We start from the raw sequence: 20,085 nt of genomic DNA on the forward strand, positions 1-20,085 counted from the left end.
AACCACTGGCGAAGATTAGTTGCACAAGTGTTGCAGCATATGTGTGGGGCCCACCTCTTGTCCTGATCTCCACTTTTGCAGCCAAAATAAAGGGGATAGGCTTTCTTAACCGTAGTGGTTATACTGCACTTTTGGGATGCAAAAGTCACTTCACCACAAACATAGCAGAAGTTATCTGCACTGTTCACACAAGTACGAGGCATCTCTGCTCACTTTGGCTAAACAGAAATGTGTCCCTTCGCAAAATCAAACACTGACAAATAAGAGAGCATGACACTGTATGATTTCTAGAGCTGATATAGGGCAATTTGTTCAGCAGCGTGAAGTAAGCTTCGTTATGATTGCATCATCCATGACTTCTAGGAATAACATGATGCAATTCAGATCATGTATGATGCAATACCAGCTTCAGATTGCTTCATTCATTGTTTTGCCTAAAAAGCAAGTACTGTCCAAACCCAGTCATAGATTTATTCATAGATCCAGTCAAAGATGTAGTTTAGTCATTTCTGGTTTAAATTGAGATCCCTTCCCTTTATAACTCACTTATCCTCCGCCATTCCCAAGTCAAGGGTCGTATATACTGACCCAATAGCATATCTTGAAAACTAGAGCCAATCAACTATTTTAAGCATCATTTTCGTTCTCAGTGACCCAGAATTAGTAAAGTTTGACTACATTTATTTCAGAAGCATTTTGGCTGTAGAGCAGTGTTATTGTCCAATTTATTTTACACCACTTTGAAAGTGAACAGCTTGCATCCATATCCATTTCACTGTGGCTGATATGAGAACAAAGGTTAACTTGCTGACTTATCTTTTCCTTTCTCCCCTTGGTTTACCATCTACACATCCTAATTTTTACATCTTCCGTCTATTGCCAGACTAGGTGTTTTTATTTTAATCTACCCTCCCTTTATTTTCCATGGTCTCTTGTTCTGCAAGATTAAGTGCTTCCTTCTCCTTTGTTGTAGTTGCTATGTTACAATCTCCAGCCTCATGCCTCAACTCACCCATTACAAATATAATACTTGATAGAAAACACTAGTTCCAGCCATCACATGAACTTTACTCCCCAAGCCAAAACTATTTAAAAAAAATTAGACATTAACTGTAGGGTATTTTGCCTGCTTTGAACAAGTATATTCTTTCATTTACCGTTAAAAACATATTCAATTCACCAACCCCCAAACTTGCCACTAAGGAACCTGTTGCTTAGTCTACTCTAGAATGTAATGAGATCTGAAGCAACAGTTCAAAATCCTCATCCTAATTCAGCCTTAAAACACTAAATAAATGCACTGACTACAGTATTACAGAAACTGCCTGAAACTGCAGTTTTAGCAAATGGCATATTACAGAGACAAACTCCTTAATTTTAGAATAACAATTATAAATCTAAGATGCATTTATACCAGTTTTAGTCTGTGTTACAGCTCAGGCTAATTAAAAGAAAATATACAGGACAAATTATATCTATAGTCTTCAGTACAAAAAATATGACATATACACCGCTACCTCGATATAACACGACCCGATATAACATGAATTCGGATATAACGCGGTAAAGCAGTGCTCCGGGGAGTGGGGGTGGTTGCGCACTCCGGTGGATCAAAGCAAGTTCAATATAACGCGGTTTCACCTATAATGCGGTAAGATTTTTTGGCTCTCGAGGACAGCGTTATATCAAGGTAGAGGGGTACTATTAAACTGTAACTAATGGTGGCCTGTTGGTCTAGCTTCAATGCAGCACACTGCCACTTTGGGGGAACAGGAGAAAAGTCAGGGACCTATGCTCTTGACTCTCTTTCTGGCTGTCAATAGTAATACAGATCCAGAGTGCTCAGCCTCTGAGGAGGGGGGAACTGGAAACCGAAAACCCCACTGGTTGAAGCAGAACACTACTGGCAAAGAGCTTATCCTGTCCCTTCTCAAGGAAACCAATAGTGATGCAGGCATTTGAGAGTTTGTAGGAAGGGAGATTCTAGTGAGAAAAGCACTAAGAATATTAAACTGAATATCACTGGACTTCTTGTAAGTAATACAAGATGTCAAAGGAAAAGTAAAGGGAGAAGATTTCTGTGGCTGGCAACATCGCTTCTCGAGCACATTTCACTCCTTGTCAAGACCTAACTCAGAGCCCTGAGGAGTTCTACTATTTTATGGCTTTTTTTTTTTTTTGATTCTGTTCCGTTTGCTGAGATTCCAACCTCAAGTCACCATACATTATTATATAGCCAACAGCATCATCTACTGGCAGACTGTATTAAACATCCCATATACTATTCTTCAAGAACAAATTAGAAAAAACAGAACAAGGTGAAAAAAGGGTTCTTTCTAGCCATTTAACTCTGATGTTATTACTATTCAGAAACTTTGACCTTTCATAGCACTCTAAAAAAATGATTGTTTTATGTAGTATTAGGCATCATGCTTAAAATTCATAAGTACAATATTTAATGCTACAGTGCAAAAAGCTAAGGCCCCCAAATAAATAGGAATAATACAATACATTCTGACAACTCTATAGTGGTTTGGGGTTTTTTTACATTAGAAAACACTTCCTTGGTAATCAGGTGGATAAACCACCTAAAATTTGCTTAATGATTCTTCCGATGCAAATGATAAAGTGCAGCCTTTTGCTGGAGATGGTCAATATGAATGACTTAAACACCGGGTCCCATCATACAGCCTTTAGTGACACAACTACGCCTATTGATTAGATAGGAGTACTCATATGAGTAAAGGTTTCAAGATTTGGTCTATATTTTTGCAAAGTTATGCTACTTGCTGGTTCTATTTCCTACCACCACAGCAGAATCCATGAACCAGTGGGACAATCCACTATCCAGTCTATTTACTGTCTTCCCATCCAAAGATGAACTACTTGTAGGAAATATTTAAACTGGCTGGAAGGGACCATTTAACAGCCTACTTTGTGTGCAGAAAGCCAGAGACCTTCATCTGTAGCAGAGAAATGTGCAAAATATTAAAACTACTTTTAGAGACAATCTTCAATGACAAGATTACATGGGCTCATGTGTACATTTAAAGTAGGAAACTTTTATGGAAATATTGATAAAAGTTTCATGTAAAAAAGTACAGCCAGAAAAGATGGCTGTAAGAATTGGAGCATGTATATCTTCTGTAATGTCTTCAACATTTACTACTCTAAGATGATGAATTAATATGCAGTTAAAAAAAAAGGAAAGTTTGATGACTGGAGATAGATGGTATGAGATTAGAAGTGGCTAAGTTTACTTGTGACTACCACCTTACTGCAATGAAGTCTGAGGCACACATTAGCTTGTTCTGTAGATTAGATTCTGGCAATAACTAGAGAAAAACTTTCTTCCGGCCTATACACTGAGTGAAAAATTAATATTGACCTTTTTAAAGAATTCAGGCACAGAAAGAAAAGGTCCAAATGAGACCTTTTTTCCGGAAGAGTGAAATACTGTTTTTGGCACTACGCTGGTTTTGGCAAGATCAGCTTTAACTCTTTAAAATAAAAAACCTAACAAAATTAAGATTAAACTATTCTTACAAAAGCTAAATACAAAGGAAAACATTGAACAATACTAAAGCAAATGCAAAGAACGCCAACAGCTGGAAAAAATGGAACAGAACTTGATGGAGCAATGTGCACCCAATGAGTATTTAGAAAGTAAATGGCCAATGCTTGGAGCATGTTAGAGGCTAAACTGGCTTTCTGCAAGTTCCTTTTCAACATCTGTTAAGAGTGAACATCTGGAGAAGACAGCAAGAATGGAAAGTTCATTATACAAAAATAGAATAGGTTTGGTTTTACAGAACCTTCTTCTCTTATATCTTTTGCAAAAAGAAATGAAAATTGGGATGGTTCAGCAACGGTCCTGTTTTAGCTGAGGAGGGATACAGAAACATAGTTCAGGGTTTGGCCCATCTTAATATTAAAAGAAAATCATAAATAGAGCAGTCTTTAATAAACTTTGGCATAAATGTGGGAAAAGTGGAACACTTATGTACTTAGTGGGACTGTTATTGTTTCCTCAAGCTTTTTGACTAGAAGTATCCTCTTGTTTAAGAAAAAAATTACAAAGGTTGAGTTTTCCTGGGACCCTGCAGTTGAGAAAACCCTACTGAGAAAATATATTCCAGCAAAGAAGGAAAGGCAACCTTTCCCCTTGGCATGACAGCCTTATTTTGGGAAAAAACAAAATGCTCTCAACCTCATTTTGGCTGACTGAAACGTAGGATATAATTATTATGGAAAGACTGACTGATATTACATGCAATTAATACATGATTATTAAACAGATGGGTCCCATTCTTGAATTAATGTGAACAAATGAAGGACTCACTCTCTAAGACTAAATCTTTTGACTTTTTTTAAAAACAACTATTTTTCTTAATAAAAATGGAAAAAGTCTTCTTATTTTTAGCCAATACACAAGCATTACTATGTTCCTCCAAAATATATAAAAGTTAATCTGTAGACAGCTTGCCCAATTTTTGGTTATTTAAAAATATTTGCGACAGGGTTCTAATTTTTGTTTAGGTTAAGTTTTAGTTTTGTATTGTGCGTTCCTGGATGTCAATACAATTTTTTTTGTTTGTTTTCATGTAATATTCTTAGAAAAGCACTGTACTTTGGACAGACTGTTTCATCACATTTGATATCCTGATTGTGTGTATTATTACCACTGTTGCAAAGTTAAAAAAAGTTTTTGAGAAAAAAATATAAAACCTGATGCCTAAACATAACAGGCCAGTGTTATTCTTTATGGCCTAGCCCCATCATCTTTGTTGAGTTATATCAATGATGAATTTACCCTAGTGAGATTTAATAATCTCACAAATAAAACATAAAATAGCTCAACCAAGTATGAACAAGTAAAAAACCTCCTTTTAACTGGTGTACATGTGAATGTATTCATAACATCATTGAAGGCCTTCTGCTTGAAACAACCATTCCAGTTCCAGAAAGAAAAGAGTTAAATTTGTTGCTCCTATGTGTTTTTCTGAATTTTTTTAAACCACTAAGGGAAGATGAGGGTAAGACAGATAAGACACCTGTTTTAATGAGTGTTTCCATGGAAACTTCCTGGAATGGTGCCTGGTGGCTTATAACCCAAGGCCCTTCTCTATTTTCATTCCTTTCAAACTAAGCTGATTTATGTTTATGTAGATTCCACCCTCATCAGTAAAGTGAAAAAGTATCCATGTCATAGGAGAAACTGAGATTTGGTTTGAGCTGAAGGGACAAAGGGGGGAGAGAGAGCTTTAAGATTCAGAGAGGAGATGAAAGAAAGAGTCAGAACTAGGAATTCCCGCAACATAGTACCATCCAAAAGGAGGTAAACACAAGTAACAGACTGGCAAGCTTGGCAGTTAGCGACAGTGAACAACTACTGGGGAAAACTGGTAACTCTCACCTTATTTCAGTGAAAGGTAGTTCAGCGTCCAAGGCACCAGGGAGGAAACTCCTGTGCCAAAGAAGATTTATAAAGAAGTCCCTAAGTGATTAATTTCTTTAAAACCAACACCTCGTATTCCCTGAACGGGTTTGACCAAAATCAAAAGAAGACCTGACCTGAATGCCAGATCTGAGACAAGAATTGATCTGAAGTAGATGACTTCTAGCATCTCCCACAGATAAAAGCCATTAACAATGAGAACCTAACAGCGTACAGAAATTGATACCTAGGAGAATTCAGAGTTAATCCAGAGAATTCCCACTAAATATCATGCCTCATCTAAGCAAAGTAAAGTGTTAAGATCTCAAGCTTAAATCTTTTCCTGAAACCTGATATCCAGCCATGTGTACGGTGCTTAAGAGTGAAAGAAATTTAACTTCACAATCCTAAAACTGTAGAGGCATTTACTCCACTGAAATCTTCATATTTGTATATTTACATACTTTAAATTAACTGACATTCTAGGGTTAGTTTTGAAACAGATTCATTCCTATGCTGATGGGCCAGAATCTGTTATCAGTTACAATGATGTAAACTAATTCAATTTACAGTAGAACCTCAGAGTTACCAACACCAGAGTTACGAACTGACCAGTCAACCACACACCCCTTTTGGAATCCGAAGTTTGCAATCAGGCATCAGCAGAGATACAAAAACAAAAAAGCAAATAAAGTAAAGTACAGTACTGTGTTAAATGTAAACTACTAAAAAAATAAAGAGTGAGTTTAAAAAAAGAATTAACAAGGTAAGGAAACTTTCTGTGCTTATTTCATTTAAATTAAAATGGTTAAAAACAGCATTTTTCTTCTGCATAGTAAAGTTTCAAAGCTGTATTAAGTCACTGTTCATTTGTAAACTTTTGAAAGAACAACCATAACCTTTTTGTCCAAAGTTATGAACATTTCAGAATTGCAAACAACCTCCATTCCCGACGTGTTCGTAACTCTGAGGCTCTACTGTAAACAGAGCAACTTCAATTTAAACTGATAAAACTGTGGTCAGAATCTGATTTGATTTCCTCCACTTCACAACAAAAAACGCTAAAATGATATTTCTGTACTTACTAACTGGTTCTTTTTTATTCCGTTTTATTTAGCACATGCCACAAACCTGCTGTAGTTCAGAAAAAGTCTAGGATTTCTGTTCTTCAAAAAGAGAAGATGAAGAAACTGTGCTTCCCTTGTACAAGCCAAAAAGACGTTCTGCAGCTCCATTAGATCTTTGAGTAATTTACAATAAATTTAGATTGTCAAAAAATTAGCTCTTCTCCTTTCCCCAATATGCTTTCAGAAATATTATACAAAGCTCAAATGTTTTCCACATAAATTCCCATCTGATTGTATTTTTCAGTAACAAGCAAAATCAAAAGGCTCGTGTCGCTCTTGATATTATATACATGTTCTCAAAGGACAGATGTCAGCAGTTCCCAAATGTAAAAAATATTGGGCAATAGCATGAAGTTGGTGGCTAAGGATTTAGAAGAAACTAAAAAACAAAACACAGAACTCAGACTTCCAAGACCCTCAGTAAGGCTAGGGTTTTTGTCTGCTTTTACTAGAACCTGAAATTTTGCCAACACACCATAAAAATATTTTTAAAAAGCGATCAAATACGTTTTTCCCATTTATAATCAATCGCTGTCCTGAATGCCACATTCAGACCCCCACTCTCACCACTATCTTACTCTTTGTCCTTTTTTCCCCCATGTTGTTTGTCATTTGTGATCCTGCATTGCATTGTTCTAGACTCTTCTTTTCACAATTTTCAGTCTCTATACAATTTAGCACACTTTTCCATGGTTTCCTTTGATTTTTGAGGTTTCTCTTTTCCTTCTTTATTTTCTGTATCTTTATTTCTGTGTCTTTACTTTGTTTCTTGCTCATCCTACTTAGGAATACAGGAATTTCCATATTAGATCAGAACAAAGGTCCAGGTGGGTCAGTACCAAATACCAAATGCTTCAGAGGAAAGTAGAAAATCCTCATAATAGATATGCCATTGGGATATACTTGTATCTGCTACCTGTCTTCTCCATTCTGTCTTCTCTTTCAGACCATTTATTTTTCCTGCTCCATTTTTCTTGCCATATTCTCCGCTTAGATCTGCCACATCTCTTTCGCTTGATTTAAATGTGCACTTTCTGTCCATCCACATCTATTCTGTTCTGTACAAGTTCTTATATCAAGCTCATCACTGTAGCATCTGATCATTATCCAGTAGTGCATTAAGCAACATGAGTACATATTTGTCATGTATTCGTTCTTTTGTTATGGCCCTTATTTCCTATGGGATATTGTTCCTGTGGGATATTATTAAAGGGATGCTCTAAACCTTTTCTCTGTCCCCTGCCTCCCTCCCCCTGTTTGCTTCCCCTGACCATGATCCAGAAGTCCTACTCATTTCCTAATTAAAAGGCCTCCACTCTCTCTCTTAAATTTCCAGGTGGAACAGGGAGTGCCAATCAGAAATGCTAACATGTATATCCTTCAGTGCAGGAACACTCAATCTCAATGTTCTGCACAGACGAGCATCCCTCAGCTGTGTGTATTATGAATAGTGTATCAGAAATCATAGCTAGTAGCATCATGAAGGAAAAAGGCCCAAATGCAAGTTGAAAGATAGGCTCACCCTTAACTATGATTTAGGCTACTATTCACCAGTAAAATGTGCTGGAGGCATAAAGTTAAAACTGTGAACTCTAAAGACCTTTGAGGATTGATTATGTCCTGAAGTAATTTTATGTTTTTTAAAACGTATTATACAGGTGCAATCTTGAATATATAAGTAAAATTTCCTATTTATGAAATAATATATTTTATATATTTTAGCCCCAACCTGATACACAAGAGACTTGTTTAGGTCTCTGAAGTTTCATCCTAAAGATTTCTATTAAGATTTTTGACAGCCAAACTATTCATATCACAAAACAATTTTTCACTCCTAGGAAATTTTGTTGATTGGTTGGTTTTGTTTTGGTTCTAGAATTGAGAATTGCACAGTAAATACAGTACTTGAATATCTGCTGCTTTAGCATATGCAAGGTATGTTCTGCTCTGTTAACACATAGCATAGCTGTAATGCACGATGGCCAAAGCGGGCTAGTGGCAGTCCAGAGCAATGGTCAAGTATGCACAGGTGGTGGGCAGCCAAGAGGTCAATAGGTATCAGAGGCTGTCCAGGGCACTGGTCAGAGTTCTCACAGAGGTCCCTAGTTAGGAGATCCAATCCAAGGGGCTGGGTCAGCAAGTTTAGGCAATGAGCTGACAACTCAAGGTCAGGCAACACAGCAAGGCAGCCAGGCAGGGTCAGATGAGGCAGCAAGGCAGTAAGATAAACTTATGCAAAAGTAGCAAGGCAAGGCAATGGCCTGTTGCTCAGACAGCTTGCTCTTCCTGCTGGGGAAGATATATAGATATATAGCCCAGATATCCTATGAGAATGCTGTCTGTCCAGCCAATCAGGGGCCTGGGACATGGCTGCGGTGGGGCTAAAGGCTTAAGCACTAAGGCTGGTGTTCAGCCAGTTCAGGGGTGATGGTTCAGTGTTCTGTCATGGCACGGAGGCTAGAGACACCATCAAGAGACTCAGCAGAATGCCGTCCTGACAGAAGCTAACCAGAAAAAAGTATAAGCCCCATGCAAGATCACAGGCAAGATCAGATATAATCCTAAAGCTTCAGCAGACAAATATTATAGTTAGAATGTACCTTACTTTATATGAAATATTTCACATTCTAGTACCCATATTCCCTTTCTCAAAGAGCATAACTACAGATTAAATGGCGATAGCAAACATGAATAGATGTTTAAAAAAGATGTTACTAAATAGCACCAAAATCATAATGATCTAAAAAAATCCTTAAAAAATAAAATAAGAGGTAATTCACTATAGAGGAACAGAATCTTTCATTCCACAGCACACCCCCCAGTATTACTGCAGGACATAAAAAAACAAAAAGATCACAAAATAGGACTAATTGGTTAGCCCACTCAGGCTTTTGCCATTTAGCATCAAAGATGCCAAGCCCTATTGTGTTAGTTAATTTCTTCAGGTTTAAGATGCACTTTTCAGCAGGGCTGTACTGGAGCAACCTATGCCCTATGCACATCAGAGACCCCACAGTGGCTCTGTCCCCATGCCCCCACTCCCATGCTATGGCCACCGCTTCCTCTTGGAATGGTTGTGGCAGAAAGGAGGGTAGCAGCTTAAGACTCCCATTTTCCCCCCACCTCAGGCTCCCCCTCACCTCAGAACAGTGGGTCGTGAAGTTAACACCCTATTGAGATGCAGTTCACCTCTCTCAAAGCTTGCGTTTCAGGCTGACTGCAAAGTCAACCAGCTGTCACTGCACAAGTTATATTTGGGTCACATTTTCAGGTTTTTCTTTAATGAGTGCCAGAAAACAGAAGGCTAGAAAATTATTTTTTACATTTAAATGAAAGCTGAGATTCTGATGTAACCACATAACTTCGGGAGCTGTGAACTTAAACCAGCCTTTGATCTCAGAATAATGCAGCTATTATTTAAAAAATAACCATTTTATTGAAAGTGAGCATGTCAACAGAAATTGCTAAAAATTCTTGCACAATAATCTGAATTTGTGCACTCCTTGCAATATCCATTGTTCTGTATTACAATGTAAATAGAAATTGTTAATATTTCAACTTTTAATGTATTTGTTACACTGTCAACAAAACTGTATAATCAGAAGCACTATCAGACTCAAGATCATTCATATTATTTAGCTCTACTTACTAGTCTGCTCCTCCATATTTAAATGTGGTATAGTCACTCCATTTTATCTGAAAACTATATTCAAGTCCCCGGGCACAGTGGCACAATGGGACCCAATTTCACATCAGCAAACCCTAAATTTCACTGAAACATTTATTCTACCATCATGAAATACCTCGCATTCGCATCCTCCCTTACTCATACAAAACCATGCACATCTCAGTTAAAAATACTTATTCATTTACAACTCATCATTATTATTTTGAGAGTTTTTTAAAACTATGCTCTCCAAGTAGTTTAGCTCCATTCCTGTAGCCTCCGCTCTCCTTCCTCTAATATATGCCAGGAAAGAGGGAGACTGTAGCCAGTTTCTGAAGCTCCTTTCCACTACTCCCTAGGACTTCATTACTGTGCTATTCTCCACTTGGCTTACACTTCTCACTCCCTCCGCTCTCTAGCTGCAAGCTGAACTCCAGCTCTTGGTTCTCCAACCCCCTGCTACCTGGACACATCAAACAATGCAGGGATTATGCACTGTAATTCAATTAACGCCCTCTTGTGGGGAAAGCTAGAGAGCAAGAGGCACCAGCAGGCAGTTTCTGGCAACACAAGGATACAAAAGTTGTTCAACACCTGGCCGCAGACAAAATGGCAAATTCCGTAGCAAAAATGCTGAGTTTTGTGGCATTTTGGAAAAATGAAAAATCCCAGTACCATGCTCCACCTTGGTCCTAAGAGATGAATGAAACAGTTTGCAGTTCTCATAACTAATCTAACAACCAGGACCTTTAAACAGAACAGATATGATGCAGGCTACAGGTGTTATACCATAAATAAAATATACAGATCTATTCAATTTTTTTTTGTTACCTGTTCTTCCCCAACAGGAGGACACGTAGAGACCTGAGAGTTGAAAGCCCACTGATTTCCTCTATCTGATTATCATATAAATCTAAGAAAACAAGATGCTGCAGATTAGAGATATTCTGGATCCGAGTTATAAAGTTATGCTGGAAGTTCAACAGGCGAAGATGTTCTTCCCCATCGATAACTGGACAAACTGTCAGCTTTTGCCTGAAAAATAAAGATTATAAGTAATAATTTTGTAATCCATTATTAGAAAATTAAAAAACGTAAAGTAGGTGATAGAACAAACTCTCCCTAGTAGGAATGAAATATATTTGTAAAAATATTGTGCAAATGTAAATTATATCACAGAATCCTGAAGAGATCATTACAATTTTCAATATTCCATTTTTGTTTTGTATTTAGTGTTCTTTTAATAATCTTAACTACTCTGATAATGAAACATACAGAATAAAGTCATTTCATTGCACTATATTGTTAAACGCCATTTATTTTAAGAACTGTTAGAATTACAGGATGTTAACTGAACTCAATATATAAATTTTGCACCAAATTATATTAATAAGTATGGCCAGAGGCTTCAAAATGTTTCCTAAAGCCTTTCTTTTAATCATCATTTATTTAATTGTTACTCAGCAGTGTTGCTACAGAGTCATCATCTCAGTATCAGCCCCTTTGTGTCAACATTATCATCTTCCAACAGCCAGTGGCTGCCTGGATACCAGATCAGCAGTCCACAGTTATACTAATGCCAATCAAAAACTATGCTTTTACTATTTGGGGGGGGGATTAATTTAATTAATTAAATATGACATGTAAAAACAAAACCAGTCTAGGCTATACACAAAAGTAAAACAAGTTGTGGGAGTGGTACTGCAAAGGGTTACAGCCCCTCTGACTGTGGCTTCTAGGAAGAATCCCACTGAACTCATGGGACTCCTTGTGGGAGTAGCTACATGCTGGGATATAAACTTTTGCAGGCTGGGGAATTTATACTGTTTTACTATTTCATTTTTAACACCTTTGCTTTTTTAATATTATTCTAAAAGTTATGCCACTATAGTTATGTAGCCAGAAATGACATCATAGCCACGATATGCAAGCCCAGAAATTCATAAAACACGATAGACAAGTTAACAAGTGAGGGTGAAATCTTGGCCCTGCTAACCATAACAAAACTCCCATTGACCTCAATTGGGCGGTTTTACCCTGAATGTGTAGATAATTTTTCTAATCTTTCTACTAGTTAGGAACTTGACTTTTAAAAGAGTTATGCATTATTAATGCAGGACTTTATCAACCTTTACATGAAAAGGAGCAGAATATCATATTTTTACAATTTAAATATGGGATGCCCATTTATAAGGCATCTATTAGGGATGGAAGAATCAAAACAAGTTTGTACTAGAGAAGAGAAAAAATTCTCCTTTAAACAAATGTATATAAAATTAAGATTTTGCAAAATTCACAAATTCTATTGTGACTTGTCGCCATTTTTTCCAGACTGTTGGACAAAAGATAGTTACAGGGCACTCCACTGGCTTCAATTTCTACCTAGGGTTTTGACACCAGCTGGGGAGCTCCAGTGCATATTTTGACATGTTCACTCATGTTGTGACATGCTTTCTCTCCAGTGTTTCAGTATCTGCCACAGCACCTGCCCTCCAAGTTTCAGCACAGTATTTTTCTTGTAAAACCATAAACAATGCATGAACTAGCTTTCTTTGTTGCACTTCTTAAGTGTTTTACTAAATATTTCTCTGTACACTGGTGCCCGAGCTAGGGTGTTCCTGCATCTCACATCTCTCTGGCATTCAGACCCCTTGGTGCATCAGTGCCTGCTCCTAGTTATTGATGCCAGAAAACAGTATAATCAATTTTAGTGTTAATGTACGTCAGAACATTTATGATGTGTCACCACCAAATTTGGGGAAAGGAGGAAAGGGAATGTCTTGGAAGGAAAGAAGGCTGTTCAGCTTCTCCAAAGCATATTACTATGGCAGAATGACGTCCAGGATGCATGATCACGTTCCCTGCATTGCCTGACTCCAAGTTAATCATGATCTTCATACCTTTTCTTTTGGAACATCTCTTGAGCATCTTAACTAGAGGGAAATAATTATCTATATGGAAGAATGTTATGGTCAATGCATTGGACTAGGACTCAGGAAATTAGGGTTTAATTTTTGGCTTTGCTACAGACTTCCTATGTGACCAGGAGTAACTCACTTAACCTCTCAGTGCCTCGGTTCCTCATCTTTAAAAAGGTGATAACCATACTTCTCTACCTCAGAGGAGTGTTGTGAGAACAAATTTTTGGTAGTACTCAGCCACCACAGTAATGGACCATGTCTTCATATCTGTGCACCTCTACCAAAATGGGGGCCAAATTTTAATTGGGGCCTCTGGGCATTACTTGAATAATACTAATTAATAACAACAGAGACAGTCTTTAGTTTAAAGATTCTGGCATGTCAGAATTCAGATTACAAAGCAATCTATAGGAGTTAAAATGCAAACGTTTTCCTATTCAAATATAATAAAAAAGATATCTATCAAACTTGAAAAAAAGTTAGCTCTCAAACTGAGACCAGGCACGAATGGAATATTTGTCAAAGTTATGATAAATTACATTGAAGTTTTACATAGAAGCTTGCAGTATCCTGATAGCGGGACACAATTTTTAAAAAGTCCTTTTGAAGTGCAGTCCACATTTTTCTCATCTACACAACAGGATACTTATACCATTCTCAAATTTATCTTATCGGAACATTCCTCACCTTTCAAGGGTCAGCCTATCAGAATTCAGTATTTTTTCATCAGCAGCACGATGCAGAATGGGAAATGCTGTGATTGATGCACTACTCCCAAAATGTATGTTATCTATTAGAAAATCATACAAAAAATAACTTGAATTAGAAATTTTAGAAGTTGCTTTATTAATTCTGCAGAATAAAGGTGGAATATTCCTATGTGCCAAAAATTAAAAGATATGCATTGTTCACATGTATGTTAGGACTCCATCATGGTACTTAATTGACTCTACCCAATGTTTATACTAGAATGAATATTTAACCATGTTTTCTCCTGTGCTATTTATAAGTTACTACAACCATACTGTACATATGCTTTTAGAAATGTAACTATTAATTTGGTTGATTTTACACAGCTTGATACCAACTGATTGTTTATAGTATGTTGTAAATTTGGAACCTGCTCGAAGTTACCTTTATTTGTATTAGAACGCTCCAGAATCATTCAGACATCAGGTTACAGGTTGCATTCATGGATTTAACTGCAATATCTGAACTCTGAGGAAGACATCTTTCAAATGAAACAGAGGTGAACTAGAATTATTTTATTTTACTTCACCCCAACTCTGAGCCTATAACTGGCTATGCCTGAAGTTAAATATATTTAAAGGGGGAAACGTCATGTGGGTGTGGAAGATGATATTTTAATTTTAAAAATACAACAAAATGAATCAGCCTAACATTATAAGGTTCAGTCAAGTAAGTGCTGAACGGAATTACTCACAAGGTCAGGAGTTCACAGCACCTTATAGGAATGGGCCCTATGTCTCTCTCTCTCTGTTATGGTGAAAGAAAGGAGGGGCTATTTTGACATAATTTAATTAGTTACTCTGGAATCTATAGTTAATAGTTAAATAATTGGCGGGGAGGAGAAGGGGCTTAAAATTCATTAAAACACATACAAAACAAACCAGCCTGCAAACCTCTGACTTATTTGGAGAACGATTAACCAAAAAAATATTCTTCTGAAATAGGTCACTATGCCTGTAAGAATGGGGGCTCAAGTCCTATAGCTGATCGCACAAATAAGCTTAAATTGGGGTTGGGGTGAGGAAGAAAGTTTGAAAGAAGCAACAAAGAATAGTTTCTTTGACACATCAAAAAGTTCATTCCTTCTTGCTTTAAGACTAAAGTCAGATTAGGCATACTGATGAATACTGTGATTTAGTAGAATTCTTGTTTTTAAATATAACACTTTCAACACTTTCCCCTAATTTTTATGCTAAATTCCTGGAGCAACCCAAACTTTGTTTTTATTTCTTTGGGGGCAGCAGAAAGGGAGAGTAAGATAATTACCAGCCCAAAAAAAAGAAAGAAATAATGATGCGGGGGGGGGGGGGGGAATATAATGAATAAATAGGACTAAAGAGAAAATTAAATAAGTTTAATCATAGCTGTTTGGACCAATACATGCAAGATCAAAGACTTGAAAATCAATCTGAAACTTAACAGGAGGCCTGTGTGGAGTACAGTACAATATTGGACAATGGTTCATACAGATAATACAAAATTTAGGAAAGAAGAAGAAGAAGAAAAATCTACATTAAAAAAAAAGATGTCCTTTTAATGTAAAACTATAACTAACAATTTATTGATAAGGCTCATTCTGATCCTCATAATACAAAAACAAAGGAGTAGTAGCCAGTGCTTTCTGTTTAGCCACACATACTGGCAGCTGGAGTGGCATAAGAAGTTGTAACCTATAGCTTTTCCACAAGACACATAATTAGAAAGAAAAAAATTGGACTATTTGTCAAAACAGACTAGTCTTCATAGTTACCTGAAATATTTGGACCGGCACTATGACAGCCCTGTCGGGTTCTGGATTTTGTAGGAGTATGAATAGAAGAATCCCCAAATGCTGATAGACAGCCTCCACCTTGTTTCAATTCCAGACCAGAAAGGTCTGCCAAATTGGCTGCTACTGGGACATACACCTGCTTATTACGCACCAAAGGGGTCAATAATCTTCCATCTCCTGGAGCAAAAATAAATAAATTACCAGAAACCTGCAGTTCATTGCACAATAAAATAAACCACAGGCGCTGACTTTCCAAAGTGCCAAGGGTAGGGTTACCATTCGTCCGGATTCCCCCGGACATGTCCGGCTTTTTTGAGTTAAAAATAGCGTCCGGGGGGAATTTGTCAATGTCCGGACTCCCCCCCCCATGCAGAGCGTGCGCGGCTTACAGGGCAGCCGGCTGGATCGTGCCACTCGCACAGGCTCCGGCAGCCAGAGCCCTTCCTTCACTTCCCCCTCCTCTCCCCTGAAACTTGAGACCAGTCCCCTCCTCTCTCTCCCTCCCCCTCCCTCCCTGCATTCGCAGATCGCCGGCCCACAGTTCATCTCTGCCTCCGGCAGTCTGGAGCTCCGACCCTGCTCCCCTCCCCCGCTTCCAAGTGCGCAGCTCTGCAGCACAGTAAGGGGGCCGGGGGTCAGAGAAGCGGCAGGGAGGTTCTGGGGGGGGGGTAGTCAAGAGACAGGGAGCAGGGGGGAGGGTTGGATGGGTCAGGACTTCGGGGGGGGGCTGTCTGGGGGTTGGGGGTGTAAGGTTTTGGGCAGTCAGGGTACAGGTGGGGGGGAGTCTCAGGAGGGGGCAGTTAGGGGACAAGGCACAGGGTGGGGTTCTGGAGGGCAGTTAGGAACAGGGGTCCCAAGAGGGGGCAGTCAGGGGAAAAGGAGCGGGGGGGGGGTCAGGAGTTCTGGGGGGGGCTGTCAGGGGGTGGGGGTGTGGATAAGGGTTGGGGCAGTCAGGGTACAGGTAGGAGGTAGGGTCCTGGGGAGCAGTTAGGGAGAGGGGTCTTAGGAAGGGGCAGTTAGGGGATAAGGAACAGGGAGGCTTAGGTAGGGGGTGGGGTTCTGGAGGGCAGTTAGGAGCAGGGGTCCCAGGAGGGGGCAGTCAGGGGACAGGGAGCAGAGGGGTTTAGATGGGTCAGGAGTTCTGGGGGGGCTGTCAGGGGGCGGGGGTGTGGATAAGGGTTGGGGCAGTCAGGGGACAGCTAGGGGGTAGGGTCCTAGGGGGCCAGTTAGATGTGGGGAAGGTCTCAGGAGGGGACAGTCAGGGGACAAGGAGTGGGGGGGAGGGTTGGGGGTTCTGAGGGGGCAGGAAGTGGGAGGCAGTGGAAGGGGCAGGGGCGGGGCTAGGACAGGACGGGGGCGGGGCTAGGGCGGGGCTCCTCCCGTCCTCTTTTTTGATTGTTGAAATATGGTAACCCTAGCCAAGGGGTGCTCGACCCCTGGCTCTCACCCAGGCCCCGCCCCTACTCCACCCTTCCCTTAAGCAGCAAACATCACCAAGATTACATTATTACAACGAATTTGAAAACAAACAAAATAAAAACTAGAGCTAGTCTCTCCCGTGGCCATGCACCCAGATGAGAATACAGTCAAGTCTGTCATATGCCAGAAATAAATATTTTTCAAGTGTGCTCAGTGTATGAAATAAGTTTCTGTTTGCTAGTCACACTTTTTCTTTCTATAATTAACACTGTTATAGAAGTTAACTAGAAAAGGAAACTTTACCTTGTTTTCCTGAATGGTTTTTTTCCAGATCATGTTGCAAGAGCCTGTTGTGGAAAGACGACTGCTCTTTATTTACCCTGAATTCAAACTGCAACACAATGTTTAAAATATGACATAAATGAAACAAGATTTTTAAACACACATTGTTTTACAGTTAACTGTATAAATTTGGTACACAGTTATTATAATTTATTTAAGATAGATATTTCTTTTCTGGGGAATAATAATTAATAGCAGATTTACTCCATGTTAAAATGTATTATTCACTTCAGTAAGGCAGTAATATTCAGATTTCACTGTGTAGTGCCAGAAAGACTTCACAGGACAGGTTTATTGAATAGGCATATTATAAATATCTAAAACAGATTAGATAAAATTGTGTTCATTTAAAATATTTCATTATCAACAAGAAAATGGACAGAAGGTACAAACAGTACTGCAGTTAGGCTGAGGTTTTCAAAGCTGCCTAGAGAATTTGAGCAACCACTTCCCATTAAAATTAATAGCTACTGGGTGTCTACATTATTTTGTTGGCTTTGAAAATCTCAGCCAAAATATGTTATTTACAAAACAGATATCCATTAAAAGAATAATTCTATTGAAGATCAACTTTATTTTTAGAATATAAATGCAAGAATTCAGTAGATTAAAATAGATATCCTCCAATGTCAAATCTTGCATGGGCAATATACAATTATTTTCAGGGTAGTAGGCATGAGTACAGTAACAAGAAATCAGTTTTCCTTAACAATAATGAGTCAAACACATCCTGGAGACTGGCACTGGAGGGGGAGCAGTCTCCACTTGGCCACTCTTCCACTTCCTCAAGCACATAGGCAAGAGGAAAAAGATGGGAGTTGAGACTTGACTGCACCCCCACAATACACTGGACAGCATAGCTGAACTAGGGAAACATGTACTGCACCAGAGAGACTCCCCACCCAGAGCAGTAGGAAAAACAGAAGGGAGACACAACAAGATGCTGAAACTTATTCTGGGTTGCCCAGTGCTTTTATTTTATATAGCACCTGTCCCCGATGGCTGAAATAAATCATTACAAAACAAAAACAAAATACTAAAAACTAAATATTAAAAACTATTTTAAAAAGGGAAATCCTAAGTACAAGAGTATTTTTGCATCTGTATTAACTAATATATTTGGAATAACTAACTCAGTTATGTTTCAGGAATTAAAAAAAACTGTATTTGGATCTTACTGGTTTATTTCTCTCTGCCACTGATGAGGTTTGGATAACCAGATGAAGCCCACAGTTGTTAACCTGTAAATTGAAAAAAAAAAAAAAACAGATTGCATTTTGCAAAAACTGGATGCTTAAAACAAAAGGCTAAATATACTTTATTAATGAGGGAAATTCTCTGAATATAATTCATCCAATAAAGACGGCTGTCTTAGATAATACTGTCTGAATGGACAAAAGTATATTCATTTATGGCAATCTATACTCACTGACCCACCCCCATCATACTTTCTTTCCATTTTACACTCAAATGGAACTCTGGTCTATACTGCATGCATCTTCTGGCAGTATGTAGAGCAGGAGTGGGCAAACTACGGCCCGTGGGCTGTGACCAGCCCATCAGACGTTTTAATCGAGCCCTCGAGCTCTTGCCAGGGAGAGGGGTCTGGGGCTTGCACTGCTCCCCACGGCTCCTGGAAGCAGTGGCATGTCCCCCCTCCGGCTCCTATGCATAGGGACAGCCAGGGGGCTCTACATGCTACCCTCGCCCCCAGCGTTGACCCTGCAGCTCCCATTGGCCAGGAACCGTGGCCAATGGGGGCTGCGGGGGCAGTAGCATGCGCAGAGCCACCTGGCTGTGCCTCCATATAGGAGCCGGAGGGGGGGACATGCCGCTGCTTCCAGGAGCTACTTGAAGTAAGCACCGCCCAGAGCCTGCACTCCTGACCTCCTCCCGCACCCCAATCCCCTGCCCTGATCCCCCTCCCGTCCTCCAAACACCTCAATCCCAGACCAGAGCACCCTCCTATACCCCAAACCCCTTATTCCCAGCCCCACCCTAGAACCCGCACCCACAGCCAGAGCCCTCATCCCCCCCTCACACCCCAACCCCCTGCCTCAGCCCGGAGCCCCCTCCCACACCATGAACTCTTAATTTCTGGCCCCCCCATAGAGTCACACCCCCAGCCAGAGTCTTCACCCCCTCCCACAACCCAACCCCAATTTTGTGAGCACTCATGGCCCGCCATACAATTTCCATATATAGATGTGGCCCTCGGGCCAAAAAGTTTGCCCACCCCGATGTAGAGTATGTACTCAAATAGCCCGCCACCCCCAGCAGAGGTTTAAACAGCAGTGTAAACAGTGAAATAAAGACACATGTGAAGCGTGTGACTATGTATGTGAGTACATACCCTACAGTGCTCCCTACTCACCCAAGCTGTGACTTCCCATCTAGAATGCTATTTTTAGTCATGTACTCTCCCCCTGCCTCCCAGATGCTGGAGTCTTTTCCTACAAGGGAGCTGCTGGAGCCTCCCCCCGACAACAGGAAAAGACTCTGGCAGGGGGGAGAACTGCTGACTCACCTGTTAGAACTTTTCACACTGAGACATGTAGCTATACACCTGCAGTATATGGCTTGCTCTTCACTGAGGTACATAGCTACACATACCCTATACCCCACCGAAAGTGGTGTGTGATGTAGATGCA

At 39.6% G+C, this 20,085-nt stretch overlaps 1 protein-coding gene across 8 annotated transcripts in view; it reads right to left on the bottom strand.

Annotated features, from left to right (window-relative positions):
- LRRC49 (leucine rich repeat containing 49) overlaps window positions 1–20,085 on the bottom strand; it is a 147,207-nt gene that overhangs the window by 115,827 nt on the left and 11,295 nt on the right. For 5 of the 8 annotated variants that reach the window (XM_065559502.1, XM_065559506.1, XM_005284968.5 and 2 more), the window contains 5 exons: window positions 18,613–18,675; window positions 17,396–17,483; window positions 15,653–15,850; window positions 13,840–13,942; window positions 11,063–11,266 (listed from right to left, as the gene is read on the bottom strand). Coding sequence is in view for 2 of the 8 variants with exons in the window: in XM_005284968.5 (XP_005285025.3) it covers window positions 11,063–11,266; window positions 13,840–13,942; window positions 15,653–15,850; window positions 17,396–17,483; window positions 18,613–18,675 (656 nt within the window). In the remaining 6 variants the exon portion in view is untranslated. The remainder of the gene's footprint in view (window positions 1–11,062; window positions 11,267–13,839; window positions 13,943–15,652; window positions 15,851–17,395; window positions 17,484–18,612; window positions 18,676–20,085) is intronic. The other 3 variants (XM_042853849.2, XM_065559504.1, XM_065559505.1) reach the window with 2 other exon arrangements.

Source organism: Chrysemys picta, chromosome 10 (assembly GCF_011386835.1).
Source record: "Chrysemys picta bellii isolate R12L10 chromosome 10, ASM1138683v2, whole genome shotgun sequence".
Lineage (NCBI taxonomy): Eukaryota > Metazoa > Chordata > Testudines > Emydidae > Chrysemys > Chrysemys picta.